Raw genomic sequence first — 19,328 nt, forward strand, 5'->3', positions numbered from 1 at the left:
TATGTGCTTAAAAATGGTTCATAGGAAGTACACTCTTTTGGGGAAAGACATGCACCATGTTTCTGAAGATATAATCTGGAGAATCATTTCGCTCTAGAAAAATGAGAAGAAAGAAAGAATGTTGCGGTATGTAAACAATTATTAGCTAAAGAAAACCAGGACATCATTGTTTCCAATTGCCTTTGGAACAAACTAATCACGCTTCAGCTGGTCCTTGGTTCTCTTGGACTGCAGTGTTTTCTAGAAGTTAGCACGGTGAATCTATGTTATGATGCTCGGAGACTGTTTTCTGACCTTTCTTTCTATGTCCAGGTTTTAGAGAAATTGATTTGATCTGCAAAATTTAAGCCAACTCTTAAGAAGCCAAGGAATGATGGTTGCGATGCATGCATGTATAATGTGCATTTTTTTTTTTGGGTGGGGGGTTGTTGGGGAGGAGATTAAAAAACATACCAATTTGTTTCCAATCTCCCGTAATGGCTGCTTTCTCGTGCAACAATCATCCTTCGTCTCCAGAGGTTTCTCGATAAGGGAATTCTGAAGTAGCATTGCACCTTCAGAAGTCAAACTGCTGGTCATCTCTGTTTCAACAGACCCCAATTCCCTATTGGTGCATTTGTTTGCCGCACAGCCACAGGAAGTCCCACAACTGCCCCCAGAGACCCGGCATTCACATTTTGAGGTCTTGCACGATGACTTTTTGCTACAGGAGCAGCACACTCCAGATGCAGGCTTCACCATTGCAGCAACAACTACCCCAGAAAACTCTGATTCAGAAGTATCAGTTTCCAGTAAATTGGTACTGCTCCCGACAGATGCAGAAGATTGAGCCTGACCTACCTGGTCAGCAGATAACTAAGACTTTAGATACTGTATTTTCGAAGACATTTGATTTTGGAATTAAATTTGTAATTTTGTAAAATTCGATTACATTAAATGAAAGTTTCTCTAGCAGATAATCCTCATGTTTGGTACTCGAGTGCCAATGAAATGCATAATCTGCAATAAAATCAAGAACTTGACAAAGAAATGCACTAACCTCGGACTTATTATGAATTATTTCTGCCTTAGGCACCGCCATTTGACTAATTAAATTACTTAGTCTGGCTACTTCTTCTTTTAGGTCAGAGAACTCTGAATCCTTCACTCCAGGGTCAAATTCGCCATCCTCTAATAGGCACCTTAAAATGGCAGAGAAGAGCATCTTTAGAGTTTCGATGATTAAATAATATCTGGGAGGAAAGAACAGTCCTAACTTCAGGAAGGATCAGCACAACCAACTCTCACCTAGAATTTTCTTCCTTCAGCATCTCTGCTTCTAATTTGAGTTTGTTTATCACACCAGCCATCCTAATCATAAAACATCTTCAAATTTAGTAACAGGCCAAGCACAACATACTTAAAAACAAATCCAACTCAAGGCATTGATATTAGATTAACCATTAGATTTTAAAGATAAATCTTTAGTTGTGCACACAAACGCCAAGGTCTCTGCACCCAGCATCAGTTTTGCATGTGCCTTTCTAATTAACATTCATACAAAATTTGGACAACTGACACAGAATTCACAATTTATCAATCTTCCTCTTTTATTCTTAATTATGTATACTCAGTTTTTAGCAAATTAATTGTGCAACCCAGTTCCGGTTTCAAAAGGAAATACCAGATTGCAAAAATAAAGAGGAGAATTGAAACCAACAGCTAGGACTCACTCTTCCAGTTCATGTTCATACTCAGAAGATACTTTCTGAACTTGTACTGTGACTTCTAGCTCATGCTCAATGCTCTGCACCAATGCAATCACGGTAGAGATTTAAAATACAGAAATCACACCAATGCAATCGCCGAACAGATTTGAAAACTCACAACCGATTTTATGTTGGGTTATATCATAAAATGTGAAAAATCACAATCACATCCCACAAACAGAACAATTTTGATTTTGATGATATAATAGATATAAACTTTGGAAAAAGAAAATGCATCTATTTTTCAATTCAAGAGGATACAATCGCATAATACCAAAAATCTTTACTTCACCCTCATTTTAGAATGGAAGGCTATAACGTACACATTTAGTAAGCCATTTTACCGTGGTTTGCTGCCCGTGCAATAACAGAGGGAAATAATTGCGCTTAAACTGTAAATAAGTCCTGATCTCATAGTATTTAGTTTCCAGATCAAAGCACAGCCTAAATGGGTCTTTCATCCACTAAACGGATGTATAGAATGAAGTAGATGGCAGCTAATAATTAGCGTTTTATGTATTACATAGTTTTAGCTTCACTAATAAATAATTCATGAACTTTGTTACTATAAATATTTGCAGAAGTTGCAGGGAAAAAAATGGAGGAACAAATGAAATTGCAGTTATCCACTGATGGAAAATGAATGTGCGCAAAATTTTAGCCCAATTTCCATCACAACCATGCCAAAAATAGCTCACTGTGTAACACCAACTCATTCATTCTATAATCTATGCACGTGATCCAGTACTTCAGATTTTTCATACATACCTGAAATTGGGAATGATTGCCAGTTTTAGAACCTACAAAATGTATAGATCAAAATCAATTAAGCATCATTATTTCAAGCAACTATGAATAAGAAGAAGTGTCTTGTCTCCAAACCAGCTGTTCTGTGAGTCAAGGCCTTCCGAGATTCTAACAGCTCTTTTAGTCGCTTCGTAGCCTCAAAAGCTTCTTTGGTTTTACGCTGCAAAACCTGACACAAATTTGGAAAGGTGAAAATATAATTATCTGAAAGTTTCTCTAGCATATGAAATATATAGTAGGCATTGGGCTCCTGTAGAACAATAATCTAAATAATAAACAAAAAGCTGATAAGTAGATGAAATACAGCATTGCACAGTGGACGTTAACTTACCAACTTCAGCCTCTGGTTTAAAGCTGATAACAAATGCAACTCATACTCATTTCTTCTGTTCTCTTTCATAAGCTGTTGAGAGTGAAACAAAATATCTACAGATAATTGACATCTCCACATAATAAAAACTTCAGACAGAAAAGGAAGATTGATGAACATTTCAAGTTACTGGCTTAACTCAAGATATCATTAAACAATGGCAACAGATCTAGGGAATGATTTCAACAACATAATTCATCATAGTAGCACAATGTTCATATTCACAGCTTGATTCCGAGAAACAAGAAAACAAGTTGTAACTATAGTGACATGCACGGACACATATACCTGAAATATTTCCTTCTGTAGCGAAGCCTTGCACAACCTAAACTGCACAGCCTCTAGCTTGAGCTTGCACTGGAGTTGTACCTAAAAAACAAAAAAAAAAAATTGCAGTAAATGTGAAAAAAATTAATACTGTACTTTTGAGTATGCATATTTCATACACAGCCAGAGCTCACCTTTTGAACCCTTAACTTCTGAATCTCATCCTGAAACCGCTTTGCTGCCTCATCACCTTTAGGTTTTTGTGTTGAAAATTGAAACTGTAGTTCTAGTTTCTTTTTTAGCTCCAAAACCTGAAATGGAATCATATCTCAATAGATCTCACCTGATTGAGACATAACATGCATTCTAATTGGATTCACATCTCACCTGCCCTTCAAGAGCATTCATCTTTTCAAGATGAGCTTCCTTGAGCTTTTGAGCAGCAACATCAGGAGTTGATGAAACACTGGCCACTTTGAACCTCAGTTCCTCAATTTCCCTCTGCCAGTTGCAGGAACAGTAAGAAAACAGTGTACCTAGTTTCATTACTATGCAATCAAGGGAAAAAATATATATAATTCTAATCGTTAAGGCTCAGCTGTTAGTTTCTAGAATATGCATATAAACGAAAAGTGGCTACACAAGAAACTCAATCGAAAACTTGGTGTTTAAATAGATTTGCTGGCATCAGCTCCTTTGAAAAATCATAAGGACAACATTCATCAATTGTTGTCTTTCTCTGGTCCAAACACAAAACTTCAAATGTGCGACCTTGGATTAAGCATAAACAAAACCAAATAGACACAATGTTCTTCATCCATCTCGTTTTCAGTATAGAAATTCTTCAGATCTTCAACAACAAAATCCAATTACTCCGTTCAATAAATAATAGTTAATAAGCTTCAGTCTTATGAGCCCTACCTAATCAAAACATCAAAATTCCAGAAATTTCCATTTCTATTTCTATAATTTCTTTACTTTTCTAATCTATGAACTACATATTGCATCAACAGCAATTATCCCACTAAGCTATATTAACAAAATCCATTTTCAGGATTCACATTTATTTAATGTATCTACATATACCAAAAACACTTAGAATCACTTTAAATCAGCTTTACTTAAACTCTATAATCAGCAAAACAGACATTGAATATTCTAGTCAAAATGCAAGATGATTAATGATTCAGATCCTACAATATATAATGCAAAAAGTGAACCTTAAGAGTGTTGTTCTCTTGCTCCAACTCATGAACTCTCTTCTCGTAATGTTCCTTATCGTCAACGGCTGGTGATTGTGATAAAGATGACGATGACGAATCGACGGCACTCGTTTGCCTTGATCGTCGATTCGTCTTCTTCATCCTTCCCGCAACTTCGCTTAATAATCATACAAAATCAAATCAATAATCTTCTTTATACAAAATCAAATCAATAATCTTCTTTATACTAAATAATCAAAGAGAGAAAAAAAACAATGTACCTGGTCGGCGCACTAAAGCTCCTGTAAATCCGGTGCTTCACCTTAGTTTCGATGGCTATTGTTGTTTTTATTTTGAATGCAAAATCCCGCCTACGTGTGGGGCATTTTAAATGTGGTTTAGTTTGTTATTACGTTATACATTAATATTATGATCTTATTGCACTTTGCTTGACACGTCAGCATCAATGAAATGTAAGAATAAAGGGAAATGATTTTGTAAGCTGATAGTACAGACCGTTGGAAAGCGCAACCAATCAAATTAAAGATGGAGAGAATAATTTGAATTTCGAATTTAGTAGATCTGAAAATGACAAAGGTATGGTCCACGAAACGGTTTTGATAAAATATGACTGTAGTCTGCAGCTTGACGGTATCAAGTGAAATGGAAAATGCGTCTATAAATTTAAAAAATAAATAAAGTTGTGTAAAAATATAGATGTTTATCATTGTAGCACTAACATACCCCCACAATTGGTCAAATTATATAAATAGCCTGGACCATTTATCAAGCACAATATTAATGAGAATATACCATCATATGGTGTGATCTTTGAATTAAATGTAAAGGTTAAAAATCAACCAAAAATAAACAAATAAGAAAAATTACTAATCACTTTCAAACGGTAAATTATATTGGCGAGATAACGATTTCAAGTGGCAATCCAAATGAGGCACAGAAAGTAGCAGTCTATAAAATAGTATTGGGAAATATTTTTAGTGAGAATGGCAGAACAGGAAGGAATTGACGTTTCTTCTTCAACTTTCAAACGAAATGAGCGAAAATTAATTTCTTCAAAAGGTTGGATAATAACAATGTTTAATAAACATCAATCAATTCCGTATCCTATCCTACACAATACAGGATCAAGGTTCCAACTGATGGTGTTAGTTCCCCAAACAATTCCATAAAAAAGTACAATTAATGGTAATGGCGTTTATCGCAATAAACACGATATGAACATCACTGCTGTAGACTTAAGTTAACGGCTGCAGTTCTCTTTCTCTTCTGTGGCTCTTTTTGGCCGAGCAGGGCTACTTTGAGGAAGCACACTAAGCTCTTTGTTAACTGACTCTTCTGCTTGATCAACATTCCTTTCTCTCAACAAGTTGCTACCATTTGATGTGGCTGATCGCATCGCCCTAGGTAACTTCAATGGAATGTCAGTTTCACTTGTGCTGTTCTCTGGCTTTTGAACATCAGTGGTTTCCTGTGGCTGGGAGGAAGGTGGGGCGACAGGAACGAGCTGAATAGTAGACTTTCGCCACTTCTTTCTCTGATTTGGTTTTGGTGCATTAGATTTTACCTGTTTGATACAAGCGTAATGAGGGTCTAAAAAAAAAAGAGCAAAATTAATGTGTTATATTCTAGCTTATGAAGTGGGAATTTTACATACCAATGTGTTACCAATATCAGATAGAGGCTTCCTTCTTGCCCCACCATCTTCATCTGTATCAGCAGGTCTCTCAATCAAAGCATTCTGAAGTAGCATTGCACCATGAGTCACAAGAGCATGATCTTTATCTGTTTCATCAGCTCCTTGACCACTCTGCTCACTGGCCATGTTTGGCTTTGATAATTCATCCTCCTTGATAATAATAGCTTCCCTGTTGGAGCACTTTGTAGATGAACATCCACATGATGCCTTACAAGCACCACCAGCTGCTCGGCATTGGCATTTGTTTGTTTTGCACAAGGAACTCTTGGAACATGTGCAACAAAGACCAGATTTAGCGTTCTGTTTACCCCCGGTAATTCCCTCACCCGAAGAGTCTAAACTAAGATTTCCTGAATCATCACCAAACTGGCCTGAACCTGCACGATTGCCATTTTTGGAAATTCGTTTTTTAACTCGCCTATTTGGGCATACCCACTCATCGTCAGCTGAATCTCTGTCTGAATGTTCTGATTCTGATGTGTCCATGTCCTCCAAAAACATTATTGAGCTCCGTTGTCCCTAAACACATATAACAATTAGTAGTGAGCTATGTAAACTGAAAAAATAAAGCAATGAAACTCGTAGTTCTTGCTTTCGTTATGTTGCCAGCATAATGAAATTATAGGGAAAAATGTAGAAATCTACCAGTCTACGCAAGTCATACTTGTGTCCACCATTCAAGTCATGGTTATTAAACACATCTGGCATTGTGGACAACGTTTTCAAGGCAGAGCTCTACAAAAACAAACAAAGCATGAAGTCAAAAAGAATCAGAAGCATTTCAAATGTTATGAAGGAAATTGAGCTGCAAATCACAACCATAGATTACACATAGTAGAATACAATTAATTAAACAAAATCAATAAAAAAATATAAACAAATTAATTGGATCTTCACGTAATTCGGCATGACAGTCCATCATGCATAGGCATCTTTGTGTAGATGTTACTTGTAAATCAACATAAATGACTTTTATTGGTATTCACCACCCAGATTTGTTTTCAAAGCAAAACATGGAATGAAGGCATAATTGTCAAATGCACTAACCTGCAGCTTCAACTGATGAATTAGTTCACCCTTCTGCGACTCAAGTTGTCTAGCCAAACTGCTAATTCTCACTACTTTCTCCTTTAGATCCCTTATTTCTGCGGCCTTCTCTCTACACTCAACTTCTTTATCTCGTAATGAGCATCTAATACAGCAGAAAAAATAACTTTAAGTTAAATTCAATATAACTTCTGACATATGCTAAAAAAGAATTAAACTCATTTATTTATCTCTCATAAACTCAAATTGAATAATAACAGCAGCAGCAGCAGCAAAATATTTATGATAATTATGATTATAATTGCAATCAAACTCAGTGTAACAATTACAACAACACAACATCTTTAGATTATACTGTCTATTGGACTGAGTAGCTAGAGACATTAAGCTTTTGGCACAAGACTTTGTACACATTTCAATACCAGCTGCAAATGGTTTTTTCAGGAAAATCAATAACTTGAGCTTTGAAAGTTTCAAATTTTATTTTACATTAAAACAAAAGATGACTTTCTAAAAGTACCTGGAGGAGGATGCCAAATTGAAAAGATAATTCATAATATTTTTTGCTTCGGTAAGGGCCCGAACTTGGTTCCAACGTCCTCTACCACTGAAAACGCGCTCACGCTCTTCTGCTTCTGACAGTTGTGATGCCATAGAAACTAGAGTACTAGAAGTAGCAGCAAGCATGTTCTCGAGTGCAAATATTCTTGAACTTCTGGCACCAGGAGACATCATTTCTGGACAATTACTGTGTTAAACAGAAATTAAACAAATACAATTTGTCATTGGTTTCCACGTGAAAATGTTCATGGAAAATATTATAAAACTTCATATTAGCTGAAAAAGCTGAAAATTCTTCACCTCAAGTTAGCCTGCTCTGATTCTTCCTTCAACCTTGCGACCTCGTTGGCCATCCTAGCTCTCCTAAAAATGCCAAAAATTATTGTTTAAATCAAATTTGCAAGAATACATGCATCGGCTATTCAAATTAGTTCCATCGCAAGAATTCCAGTTGTAAGCAAACAGAGGAAAAAGTATAATTTAAAAACTGAAAAAGAAACTAATAATTGAACTTTCAATAAAACTTCAATGCTATAGGGACTTAAAAGTCTTAAGGGCATTATAGACCAATTGTATCCATTCTTATATAACAATCAAAAAAAGGGAAGGACTTACTCTTCCATTTGACGCTCATACTCGGAACGAACTTCATGCACCCGCACAGTGACTTCAAGTTCATGCTCAATTGCCTGCATCAAAGCCTTCTCATAGAAAATAATGTTAGAATCACTTCCTACACCACAGCACCAAATTACGCATCCATATCCTTTGCATCAGTAATCTTGATACAGTTTTACATGTGATATTCACCTGAATTCCAAGTCCATTCCCATTTCCAGCACCTGTGTAAAACGAAAATTTTTCAGAAATTGTAATTTCAAAACAAGAAAATAGAGTGAATGACATCATAAATTTATTAACCAGAGGTTTCACGTGAAGAAGCTTTTCTAGATTCCAGGAGTTCTTTTAGCCTTTTTGTAGCCATTGAAGCCTCTTCTGTCTTTCTTTGCAAAACCTGAAATGAAATCAAATGATTCAACAGTACTTTTCAATAAACTCTTCAATAAAGAAGATAATAGTACCCTAAACTCTTAAATGGATATTAGTTTACCATTTTTTGCCTCTGGTTTAGAGCTAATAACTTATGCATCTCATACTCATTCCTCCTTCCTTCTTTCTTAAGCTGGTAATGTACAGAAAAAAATTTTCAGAGAGACTTAATAAGTGACATAACAAATAATGACGATAAATAAAGAGAGCACAGATAATGCTGACCCAAAACTTATATAATAACAACCAGCGGCACTTAGTTTTGGGACTAGTAACTTGGGTTCATTAAGTTCAATACACAAACAGTCATGAGAATATTTTATTAAGCATTACTGCCCATAATAAGGACAAAAAATATTCAATAAAACTACGCAAACCATGAACAAAACATGAGACTATAGATTTCTTCACATACTTGAAGAACTTCCTTTTCTCTTGATGCCTTCCACATTCTGAATTGCTCGGACTCTTGCTTAATTTTCTGTTGCAGGTGAACCTAAAGATATGCAAGTGCATATAAGAATTGTAATTCCCTGTAATATAAACAACATTTATCTTTTCTTTAAAAAAAAAAAACCTTTTGAGACTTAATTCTCTGAATTTCATCTTGTAGTCTTTTTGCTGCTTCATCACTTTTTTGTTTTTGTCTCAAGAGTTGAGCTTGGGCATCTTGTTTTTTCTTCAACTCTGCAACCTGAAAAGTCGAACATGGAATTAAAGTAGATAATTGAAGTTGAAACACATGCAATTCAAAATATACCTGTGCTTCAAGGATGTTCAACTTCTGAAGATACTCTTCCTTTAACTTTTGAGCACTATCACCAGGAGCAGATGATATATTTGAAAGATTGTGCCTAAGTTCCTCAATTTCTTTCTGCCATGTGACAACAATGGAAATTGATTCAGTGCCAAGACCTTTAAACAGCAACAGAATATAGGCATTATATAACAAGAATCCACCTGCAAAATTTTCTTCTCTTGTTCCAACTCTAGCACTTTCTTCTCATAATGTTGCTTGAGAACTGATGTATCAGCACCAGTAAAACGCTTCATCTCAGCCTTCAAAAGATAAAAGAAATCAGAGCAGTTGATATACAGAAGTACCAATTCAGAATGGAAGAACATTAACCACGTGGGAAACTGAAATTCTTCGATACTAAAATAATTCTGCATCATTCTCATCCTAGTGGCAGCTTTGAACAGGTCAGTCTGCACTAAATGTTGTAACATCAGCCAGTTGGTAGAAGTAAGATGGAGGAGTCTTACATACTTTTATGAAATTGAATTATAAGAAAACTTTTTGAACAATTACATGTAGTTTATGAGAATTTATCCCAAAAAAAGAATAATAATAATAACTAGCCTATTCATTATCTGGAAAGCAAACCAAGCTAAATCAGCTCCACCTTTAGGTACAAACTACAAAGATTTAAGGGAATCTGAAGAAAATAGGTAGCAAAGATAAATGTATTACAAACAGTTCTAAAACTTAAGTCAACATTTACCTCCTTTTGTTCAAGTTTTTTGTCCAACTCCTTGAGCTCCCTGTCCAATTTTTCTTGAAGAGAAGAGTGTTCAAGCTCCTTTTCTTCATCTTCAATTTCATCTACATATATATGTTAAAAGAACTTATTCCATATAGCTTTCCTTAGTTTACTCTATGAACTGAAAAGAATGTTGAACAACAATGTTCCAACAAAAACCCTACATACTAGTCTTTAGTTAGTGATGATCAAATCATCAATCAAAGTTTGCTCATTTTAATACATATTGAAGTACAAATTTAGTGCATTAAATTTGATCTTCTCCATGTAATAATCTTCCCTTATGTTACCTGAGATGTCCTCAACCTTGGAATCACAATCAGCTGAAAACTCATTTAAAGAAGGAAATAGCCCATTCTTTGAGCGGAATCCATCGTCATCAGTATCAACAGAATCAGCATTTCGACTACGTTTGGAGTTGTGTGTGCTCTTGACACGTAACAGTTCTCCTTCTAATTCTTGAATTTTTGAAACATAATTTTTCAACAAATCTACATCCTGAAAAGAAAACAATAGAACCAGTTATCACTTACAAATGTTGTTCACTAGGTAGATGACGTAATAAGTGAGAAAATAATCAAACTCACTGACCTGATTTGAATCACTTTCTATCTCATCCCATGATTTGCCATTCCGGGCTGATTCAATTTTCATGACTAGTTTGTCCTTTTCAACCTAAGAAAAATAAATACAACTGACTCAAATAACTATGACTAATCAAACCCAAAAAGGCATTGGAAGGATAAACATTTTATGGCACTAAAACTATGAATAAAGAGAAAACCTGAGCATCAAGAGCACGCTGTGTTAAATGCTGGCAAGTTAGTCTACGTTCTTGAAGCTCTCGCTGTAGCTCTTGATTGCTTGCTTCAAGTAAAGTAACTTTGTGCTTGAGAATCTGAAAAACCAAAGGTTGGTTTAGTAAACAAGTATAGTAACACAATTTGGAACATGTCATCTACTAATAATATACATTGTATACCTGTAATTCATCAAATGGCGCACCGGAATCATTACGATAAAATAGAAGTTCAGCCTGCAACTGTTCAATTTGACTTCTCATTCTTTGCATCTGAGCTGCCATTGGATCACGATTGATCTGAAAAAACAGAAAAACGCATTAGGTCACTAAAAAAGAAGCATGACAATATTTACATACATATATATATATATATATATATATATATATATAAGAACACATCACAACAAATGAAAACTTACAACTGCTCTGTTTTGGATGTTGCGAGCCCGATTTGCATACTTCAAAGTGTTTAAAGTCTCCTCAGCATTTGTGTCGGCAGGACTAACACAGGCTACAGTCAAGCATGTCAAATAAGCAGAATCTTAAATTTATGAAAAGCTTAATGCTGCTTCAACATAAGTCAATAACATACCAATCATCACAGTTTTGCTGTTTCCTCCAAGAGAATCCTAAAATTTCAAATTCCAATTATCAGATATGAAAAAAATATTAACAAAGCAAAATTTAATCCTAAGTCTACTTCTTACTATTGAACATCAAGTAATAGTCTAACTTCCAGATCATTGCTCAGGTTCTAATGACATGTAAAGAGTAATGTACTGATACAACTCCATAAGTCATCCACATAGCCCAAACTTATTTTGGACTCACTCAAATTAAAATTTTTTAAAATACAGATCGATTTCTTCCACGTTATTGAATCTTCTGCCTGTCTGATTAAATTACTAACTTTCAACTTCTGAAAACATTTCCATCACACGACTATTAATCAACGGTATGAGAGTAAATACAATTGAAATTAGTTGAAATTCAAAACAAATTCAAAAATTTCCATCTTAATACAAAATATAGGCACAAAAGAATTCATGCCTGCAACAAGCGTGTCAACTTGCTGTCTCGGTATGGAACGTGACCACCTTCTTTCCGCTTCTTCTCATCTCCCAAAGCACTTATCACATTGCCAAGAGCTAGTAAACCCTTATTAATATGAATGCCTGGACCATAAAAACCATTACAATGAATTAATCAGAAGAAGAAATAAACTAATTAAATTATTATTTATCAATTTGAGATAGATAAAACAAATAAGACATGAATATAAAATAGTTTTGCCACAAAATTTGAGAAATTATGAACATCATCAGTACCTTCTTTGAAACGCAAGCCATCAGCACCTGTTCGTTTTGCACGCTCAGAACCAGCAAGGTCTACTAAATGAAGTTTTGCACATAATATGTCATCACCAACATCATCAGTTGTTACTCCATTTTGGCAGCGAGCTATTTTCTTTTGCTCCATTGTGATAGTAAAAATAGCATGTGACCGACTGTAAAATCAGAAAAATAAATTGTAGGCTATAAATTAAGACAATTGAGATCAAGCACAAACAGAAATGACACAGGAACCTAAGTAAGCAATCAAAACATAAATTTAAAACATAAGCGAAGTTTGTTAAAGAAAAATAAAAATAGTGAAACTGCATAACATACACAATAAGCATGCACAAATATCAGTGCTTCTAATCAACTGAAGAAAGAGAATTAGCAAATTGTTAGTTGCTAAAAGATACAAAGTCATACCTTGATTGACTATTCATGTTAGTACTCCCAGTAGCTCGGGATAAAGAACCTCTTGATAAGAAAGAAGCCATTTCTTCTTTTGATCTAACTTCTGGCTCAGTCACGCCAGCTAGTGTTATCCCTCCATTTACAGTTTCTCTAATTTGTATAGGAACCCGCGTAACTGGCTTGAGCACAGAAGCACTCTCACCTTTATTTAAATTTGTTGAATTTGCATCAAGCAGATCAAACACTTCTTCCTTGAATATCTACAAATAGAATTAAGTTTTAGCACTTAAGCTACTTTACCTCAAACTATAAAATGATTAATTAAAAAACTGTTACCTCGATAAATGACACCCTAATCAAAAATTCTGTAGAATCTTTCATGGTCTCCACTCTTCTGAAAATATTGTCCATTACTTTTGGTATAATACCAGAATTACTTCCTTCTCCACTATAGTTAGTCCCCATTGTATAGGTTTTCCCGGAACCCGTCTGATACCATATACAAAGCGAATTAAAACGTTTATTGAAAAAATCATTCAGTAAATAAATTGAAAAAAAAATTGTTTATTCAATTTAACCTGCCCATAAGCTAAAACGGTAGCGTTATAGCCGTGAACAAGTGCTTCGACTAAAGGAGCCACACAATCGTCATAAATGGCTGTTGACGGCGAAGCTGTACTACCGTACACGTAATCATAAGTGAATGCATGAGACCCTATCTGGACCTGTTTTCCACATTCATAAAAACATCTTACCAATCAAACGGCACAATCACAAACACAAACACAAACATAAAACACAAGTGATACGTAGAATTTATGAAATAATATACCTGAGGCTCGCCGGGAACGACTGTAATGCAATCGGTACAGCCAATCAGGAGCTCGGAAGTGATGAGAGGTCGAATATTAACGGCGACCCTCACACATTGTGAAGAATCCCTCGCCTCCGAATTCTCCATCTCCAATTTTAGCGATCCGCCGCGAAACGAATGGTAGCGAATTAATAAAAACCTAATTTGATTCAGAAGTATCGAAACCAAAACTCTAGAAAATCACGAATCAGAAATTGATTCAGAAGTATCGAAACCAAAACTCTAGAAAATCACGAATCAGAAATCATTTAAATGCCGGAGCTAGATAAATTTTTAGGAAATAAGTTGTTAATTTATCTGATAATAATACCTGAAGGAGAGAGATAAAGTGAGGATCTTCTTATAATTTGAAACGAAGACAGAGACAAAGCGACTGCGTTTTTGTGATTTTCAGAGACGAGGGATTGGGGGATTGATTTTAATTAAATAATTATATGATCGAACTTTGAATCTGGGAAATGGCGCTCGGTCGAAATTCAAATTGTAGGGGTGGTAGGTCACGTGAGCGGCATGTGAGATACTTGATTGAATTTTGTGATTATCTGTGGACAGGCTTAGAGTTTCTAAATTAGGTAAACTATTGTGGACGGGTGGTTGGCCTTGACGGGTGCCCATGGATTGGGTTTCATTAAGTTAAAATGTTAAATTTTGTGTTGATAGTGTAAACCAATGTTTGTAAATATTAGCAAGATCGATCTAAGTAAAATTTATTTAAATAATTGGTGGGTAATAAGTTAAAAAATAACATTATAGTTATATGTTGGAACTAATAAATAAGTGTCACGAGATTTTTTAAAAACTGAGATTATAAAAAAATTCTAATCATTAATTTTTTTGTAAAGTTTTATCTATAAAACAGTTAAATAAATTAGTAAGATTTTTTCTAAAATCTTTTGAATTGGAAAACATAATTTTTTTCTAAAATCTTTTGTTACATATTTTATAATAAGGTAGCGTTTACTTTTTGGATTGATTGGGAATCATGAGAAGTGATAATTTTGAAATTAGGAGCGTAGAGTGAAAGTGGGAGTAGATTGTTTACTTACATTAAAATGAGAGTGTGTAATAGAAATTAGAATCTTATTTATATGTTTATTTTGTCTTAAATTAGGAGTGAATTATCTCAATTTATAGTTTACCCTTATATAAACAATTATAGTTCTTAATTACAAAGTGAATAACAAAATATATTTTTAAAATAAACTATTTACTTTATTATTAGTTTTAATCCTATAAGTTAAAATTGTTATGAATATTCTTAATTATGTAAATTACAAATTTTTTATTACTTTTTATTTTAATTATGTAAATTAAAATTGATTGATAAGAGCAACACAAATGAAGCATTATTATAAATAATATATTAGAAAATTATTTTTTTAGAATAAATTATTTATTATTATTAATTATTACTATTAAATAAATATAATAATATTAACAATAATATTATTATATAATAATATTATTAAAATTTCAAATAAATGTATTATATAGTAATATTATTAATTCTACGTGAATATAATAATATTATTATTTTTAAGTAATTTTAACTTAGAATCAATGAAAATTATTATTTTAATGAATAAATAATTTTTAAATAGATATGATACTATTATATTTAATTAAATGTAATATTATTATATTTAAATAAATGTAATATTATTATATTTAAATAAATATAATTATATTATATTTAATATTTTATTTTAATAAATATAATTATATATTTAAAGAGAAGGGTTAAAAAGAGAATAGTGGGAGTGGGAATCCACTCCCACCTTCCTCTATGGGATTGAGATTCCCACTCCTACCTTTAAATAAGTATGTAAACAATTGAGTAGGAGGACTCCACACTTCTCACTCCTACCTCAATAAGTAAACACACTCTAAGTTCATTATAAATATTTAAAACGATTTTTGGGTAGGTACGTGGTGTTTGGTTCCGCTTATACTATATCTATTGTGATAATAAAAAATAAATAAATAAATAAAGTTTAAACTCAATCTTATGAATGAGGCAGGAGTTGAGTTACCAAGATGCTACTTATAAAATAAAGTAAAAAGGACTTCAAGAATAATTTACAGACAATCTATAACAAACAAATCATTGATATCATATTGATAAGTAGGAAAAAAAATGTATTAAGTTATTCATTCTTTGAGTGTGTACACAACTAATTTGGGGTTTATTTCAATTAGGATTAATTTTGGATTACTCCCTCGTGAATTAATTATCTTTAAATAATTTTTCTTACTACTAAAAACCTCAATTTACCCATCATTTTGGTTAAGAAGACCAAAAAAAAAAAATCATCAATCCATGCACAATTTTCCTTATTTTTTGAACAAAAATAAGAGTAACTTAAGATTTTTCAAAAAAAAAAAAAGATGATTTGAATATAATCAATTAATAGGAGGAGTAATCCGAAATTTACCCTTTCGATTATCCTTTAATCCTTCCAACTCATCACATATACAATTGGGCTATTTTTAGAAACCTCCCCTGAGGTTTGATATAATTTCACTTAAATGGTGAGATTGATTGTATTCTTACTTACCTCCCCTACCATTAGTATACATACATGTATAACGTTAATGGTTGAGGACAAAAATGTAAAACACAAGCTGAAGTTCTAAAAAAATGAAATAACAATAAAAAATAGTTTAAAATCTATTAAATAATTGTATTATCCGATTACACACAATATCTATTGTGTAAAAGAGTGTATTTCTCTTTCCCCACCATAAAAAAGCAATGAAGATAAACACAATTTTCACTCCACTCCATTTTCACTCACAATTGTTTTTTTTTTACCATTTCTTTCTCTCACAATTTTCACTCCACTCCCCTACTTTCATTTGCTATAACAAAAGGAAATAAACACCAAGAGCATATATAACCCATGAAGAAGAAAAACATGGGTGGTCGAACAAGGCCACCGACCGGTGACGATCGACGGCGGCCGGGATATGCCACTGATATTAGAGTTTATAAGAGGTTAGTTACTTTATCAAAGTCTAAAATTTTAAAATACCTTTGATTTTCTTATTTTTAGAGATTTTATAAGTGGTTGTTGTTGGTGGAAAAATTGATTAAAAGGAGAATGGGTTCAACTATATGTGGTCATGAGTTGAAAAAAATTAATTATTGGTTATTTTATGTTTGTGATTTACACCATACATAGTGTAATAAGGCATATAAAGCCAAAAATTTGTTATTTTTATGTAAATACGTGTGTAAAATAGAAGTAGTCTTAGCTGTAATTTTTATTTTTCTCGCCAAAGTTTGCAAAAACTGATATGTTTATAAATTTGCAGTGTTTGTGTGCGCCTGTCGCACAAACACAATTCCTGCATTTTTGGGGGACAAGGCTTGTCTCCCGTGCGACAAGCCTTCGTCGCTCGAACACAATTTATGTGTTTTTGGGTGACATTGTTGTCGCACGTGCGACAAATTTATGTCGCCCGAATTCAGTTTCTGTTTTTTTAGGCGACAAAATTTGTCGCATGGGCGATGACCCATGTCACCCAAAAATATTGTTTTTGTGTTTTGGGCGGCGACATGGTCTTGTCGCACATACAGACATTCTATGTTTTTGAGCGACAAGTGATGTCTCTCGTATGACAGTTTTTGTCGCACGAACGCAATTTCTTTTTTTTAGGCGACAAACATGTCACATGAAAACTATTAAAATGTATTACTATTATCATTATTTTTCTTTATTATTGTAACTGTTGTTGTTGTTTAGTAGTGTCATTATTATTATTATTCATAATTATTACTTTGCTTTCATTTATTAATGCGTGCTTATTGACATATGATAGAGACGAAAGGCTAATTGAACCGTCTGTTATTCCACTGAAATCTGTAGCAGAAATGGACAATGTCATGTATAAAGTATAACTTAGCTACCACGCCACACTATTAGTGTAGTTGTTATTTTTGTTCTTTTTGTGTATATGGGCGATTGTTGGATGTATAAGCTGATAAAATTCAGTCAAATTGTGATTCTTATCAACTGTAAGCTGCAGAAATGCACATGTGACTGTTATTTAAATGATGGTGTCATTCTACTTAGTGTTATTTTCCAATTCAATTAACTCATACTAATGTTTTTTTTCCTCTTGCCACAAATTAAAACGTTTGTTATTTTTTTATTTGTGTTGCCGGTTTGGTGACATACAACTTGATGGTTTCAAATTTAATTATTTATTTAAATAAGTAAAATATTGATGGTTTGTTTGGTGGAGATTGATATAGTCTATTGCTAAAAGAACTAAATTATATTTTAGTGGTTTTTTATTTCACCCTCCACCCCTACAAGCATTCTGTAATTTGGGGAGACAGACACTTGTCGCCCGAGAGACAGCATTCGTCGCTCGAAATTACAGAAATAAGCATTATGTAATTTAGGGAGACAAGCACTTGTCGCTCACGAGACATGTTCTGTCTCCCCAAATTGGTTTGGATATTTTAGTTATTTCGCAAGTCAACTAACGGTCAACTAGTATGTATACTAACGGCAGGAGAGGTAAGTGAGAATACAATTAATCTCGTCATCTAAATAAAATTATATCAAATCTCAAGAGAGATTTCTAAAAATAACCCCATATACAATTCTAGTGGGTTCAAGTTCAACCGACTGATATCGTAAACAAGATGGGCCAGCCCACTTTTCAAATGGAATCCGCCCGTTGTTGTTCAGCATGGGCACTCAAATACAACGGTTAACAGATTTTATTATTAGTGCGTGCTTTCTCTTTTTTGGACAACAGATGATTTATTACATTGCATCAAAAAGAGAAAAAAGGTTGAGCAGTGAGGACGTTGGGACTCAACGGAACCGAAGATTAAAACGGAGAATCAGACAGACCTCGTGAAGTTTGTTCATGTGACATAATGGTCATGGGCCCTTTGCAAATTACGAACTTAGCTGTCGCTGATAAGAATCCAACTCGCACATCATCCAATCATCGTGGTTTAGATAGATACAATTCTCTTTGTTGAAATATTAAAGATATCAAAATTTTTATTTGCAAAATTACATATTGAGGTTTCGATGATTGCTACAACCAGGAAAATGCACTAAGACATGGTAGGATTTTGGCACGTGCGGGACTTTGTTTCTTTGAAATGCCGACGGCAACAACTATGACCATTTTCAATTTAGTAGTAGTCGTCTTAACGTTCACTCATTCATTCAATAAGCATGCCATACACGTGTTCATTCATTCAATAAGCATACCATACACGTGTCCTACCTATCCATTCACAGATTAGAACAACTTGTGCTGTGCCTTGTTGTGTTTTTAAAAATTTCGACACAAGTTCAATTTATGTCCACAAAATTACAAAATTTCAATGGTCCCGGATGACTTGGTCTATCCTCACGGGACTTAATTTTATAAATGCATAAAATTTCAAATTTGGATGATTTTCTTTTATTTTGGGGTTAGTGTATGGTTACTGTAATTTAAAATATCAACTTAAAACCTTTTAGGAATTATCGACGTGTTCAGTAGTACCGTAAGTTGAAGAAATTTTGAGAGCCCAACAGTGAGTTAGTGCTGTTTGTAGGGTCGTAGGCCTC

General features: G+C 33.8%; 2 protein-coding genes across 8 annotated transcripts; both read right to left on the reverse strand.

Moving 5' to 3' along the window:
• Positions 1–7: 7 nt before the first annotated feature.
• LOC18041410 (kinesin-like protein KIN-4C) lies at positions 8–4,856 on the reverse strand. 3 transcript variants are annotated; one of them, XM_024184545.1, is made up of 13 exons: positions 4,676–4,854; positions 4,413–4,572; positions 3,580–3,693; positions 3,387–3,503; positions 3,214–3,294; positions 2,887–2,958; positions 2,631–2,724; positions 2,517–2,548; positions 1,713–1,786; positions 1,288–1,350; positions 1,040–1,181; positions 454–840; positions 8–334 (listed from the first exon to the last, which is right to left on the reverse strand). In XM_024184545.1, exons 2-13 carry the CDS (start codon positions 4,554–4,556, stop codon positions 248–250), a joined length of 1,407 nt encoding a protein of 468 aa, XP_024040313.1. In that variant the 5' UTR covers positions 4,557–4,572; positions 4,676–4,854; the 3' UTR covers positions 8–247. The 3 variants fall into 3 exon arrangements, with proteins under 3 accessions (XP_024040313.1, XP_024040312.1, XP_024040311.1); XM_024184544.1 differs by having other exon boundaries at positions 8–840; positions 4,413–4,567; positions 4,676–4,856; XM_024184543.1 differs by having other exon boundaries at positions 8–840; positions 4,676–4,856.
• Positions 4,857–5,332: 476 nt separating this feature from the next.
• Positions 5,333–14,172, reverse strand: LOC18040359 (kinesin-like protein KIN-4C). Of its 5 annotated transcripts, none has more exons than XM_024184549.1 (28): positions 14,048–14,172; positions 13,696–13,824; positions 13,442–13,588; positions 13,200–13,352; positions 12,876–13,123; positions 12,444–12,622; positions 12,166–12,290; positions 11,708–11,744; positions 11,535–11,626; positions 11,296–11,412; positions 11,098–11,211; positions 10,905–10,988; positions 10,604–10,811; positions 10,275–10,375; positions 9,730–9,828; positions 9,530–9,643; positions 9,347–9,463; positions 9,185–9,265; positions 8,831–8,902; positions 8,641–8,734; positions 8,530–8,561; positions 8,335–8,420; positions 8,020–8,082; positions 7,679–7,906; positions 7,159–7,303; positions 6,757–6,846; positions 6,070–6,630; positions 5,333–5,979 (listed from the first exon to the last, which is right to left on the reverse strand). In XM_024184549.1, exons 2-28 carry the CDS (start codon positions 13,822–13,824, stop codon positions 5,656–5,658), a joined length of 3,840 nt encoding a protein of 1,279 aa, XP_024040317.1. In that variant the 5' UTR covers positions 14,048–14,172; the 3' UTR covers positions 5,333–5,655. The 5 variants fall into 5 exon arrangements, with proteins under 5 accessions (XP_024040317.1, XP_024040316.1, XP_024040315.1 ...); XM_024184548.1 differs by having other exon boundaries at positions 13,696–13,876; XM_024184547.1 differs by having other exon boundaries at positions 13,696–13,909.
• Positions 14,173–19,328: the final 5,156 nt, after the last annotated feature.

This window comes from Citrus clementina, unplaced genomic scaffold (assembly GCF_000493195.1).
Source record: "Citrus clementina cultivar Clemenules unplaced genomic scaffold, Citrus_clementina_v1.0 scaffold_5, whole genome shotgun sequence".
NCBI classification, from domain to species: domain Eukaryota; kingdom Viridiplantae; phylum Streptophyta; class Magnoliopsida; order Sapindales; family Rutaceae; genus Citrus; species Citrus x clementina.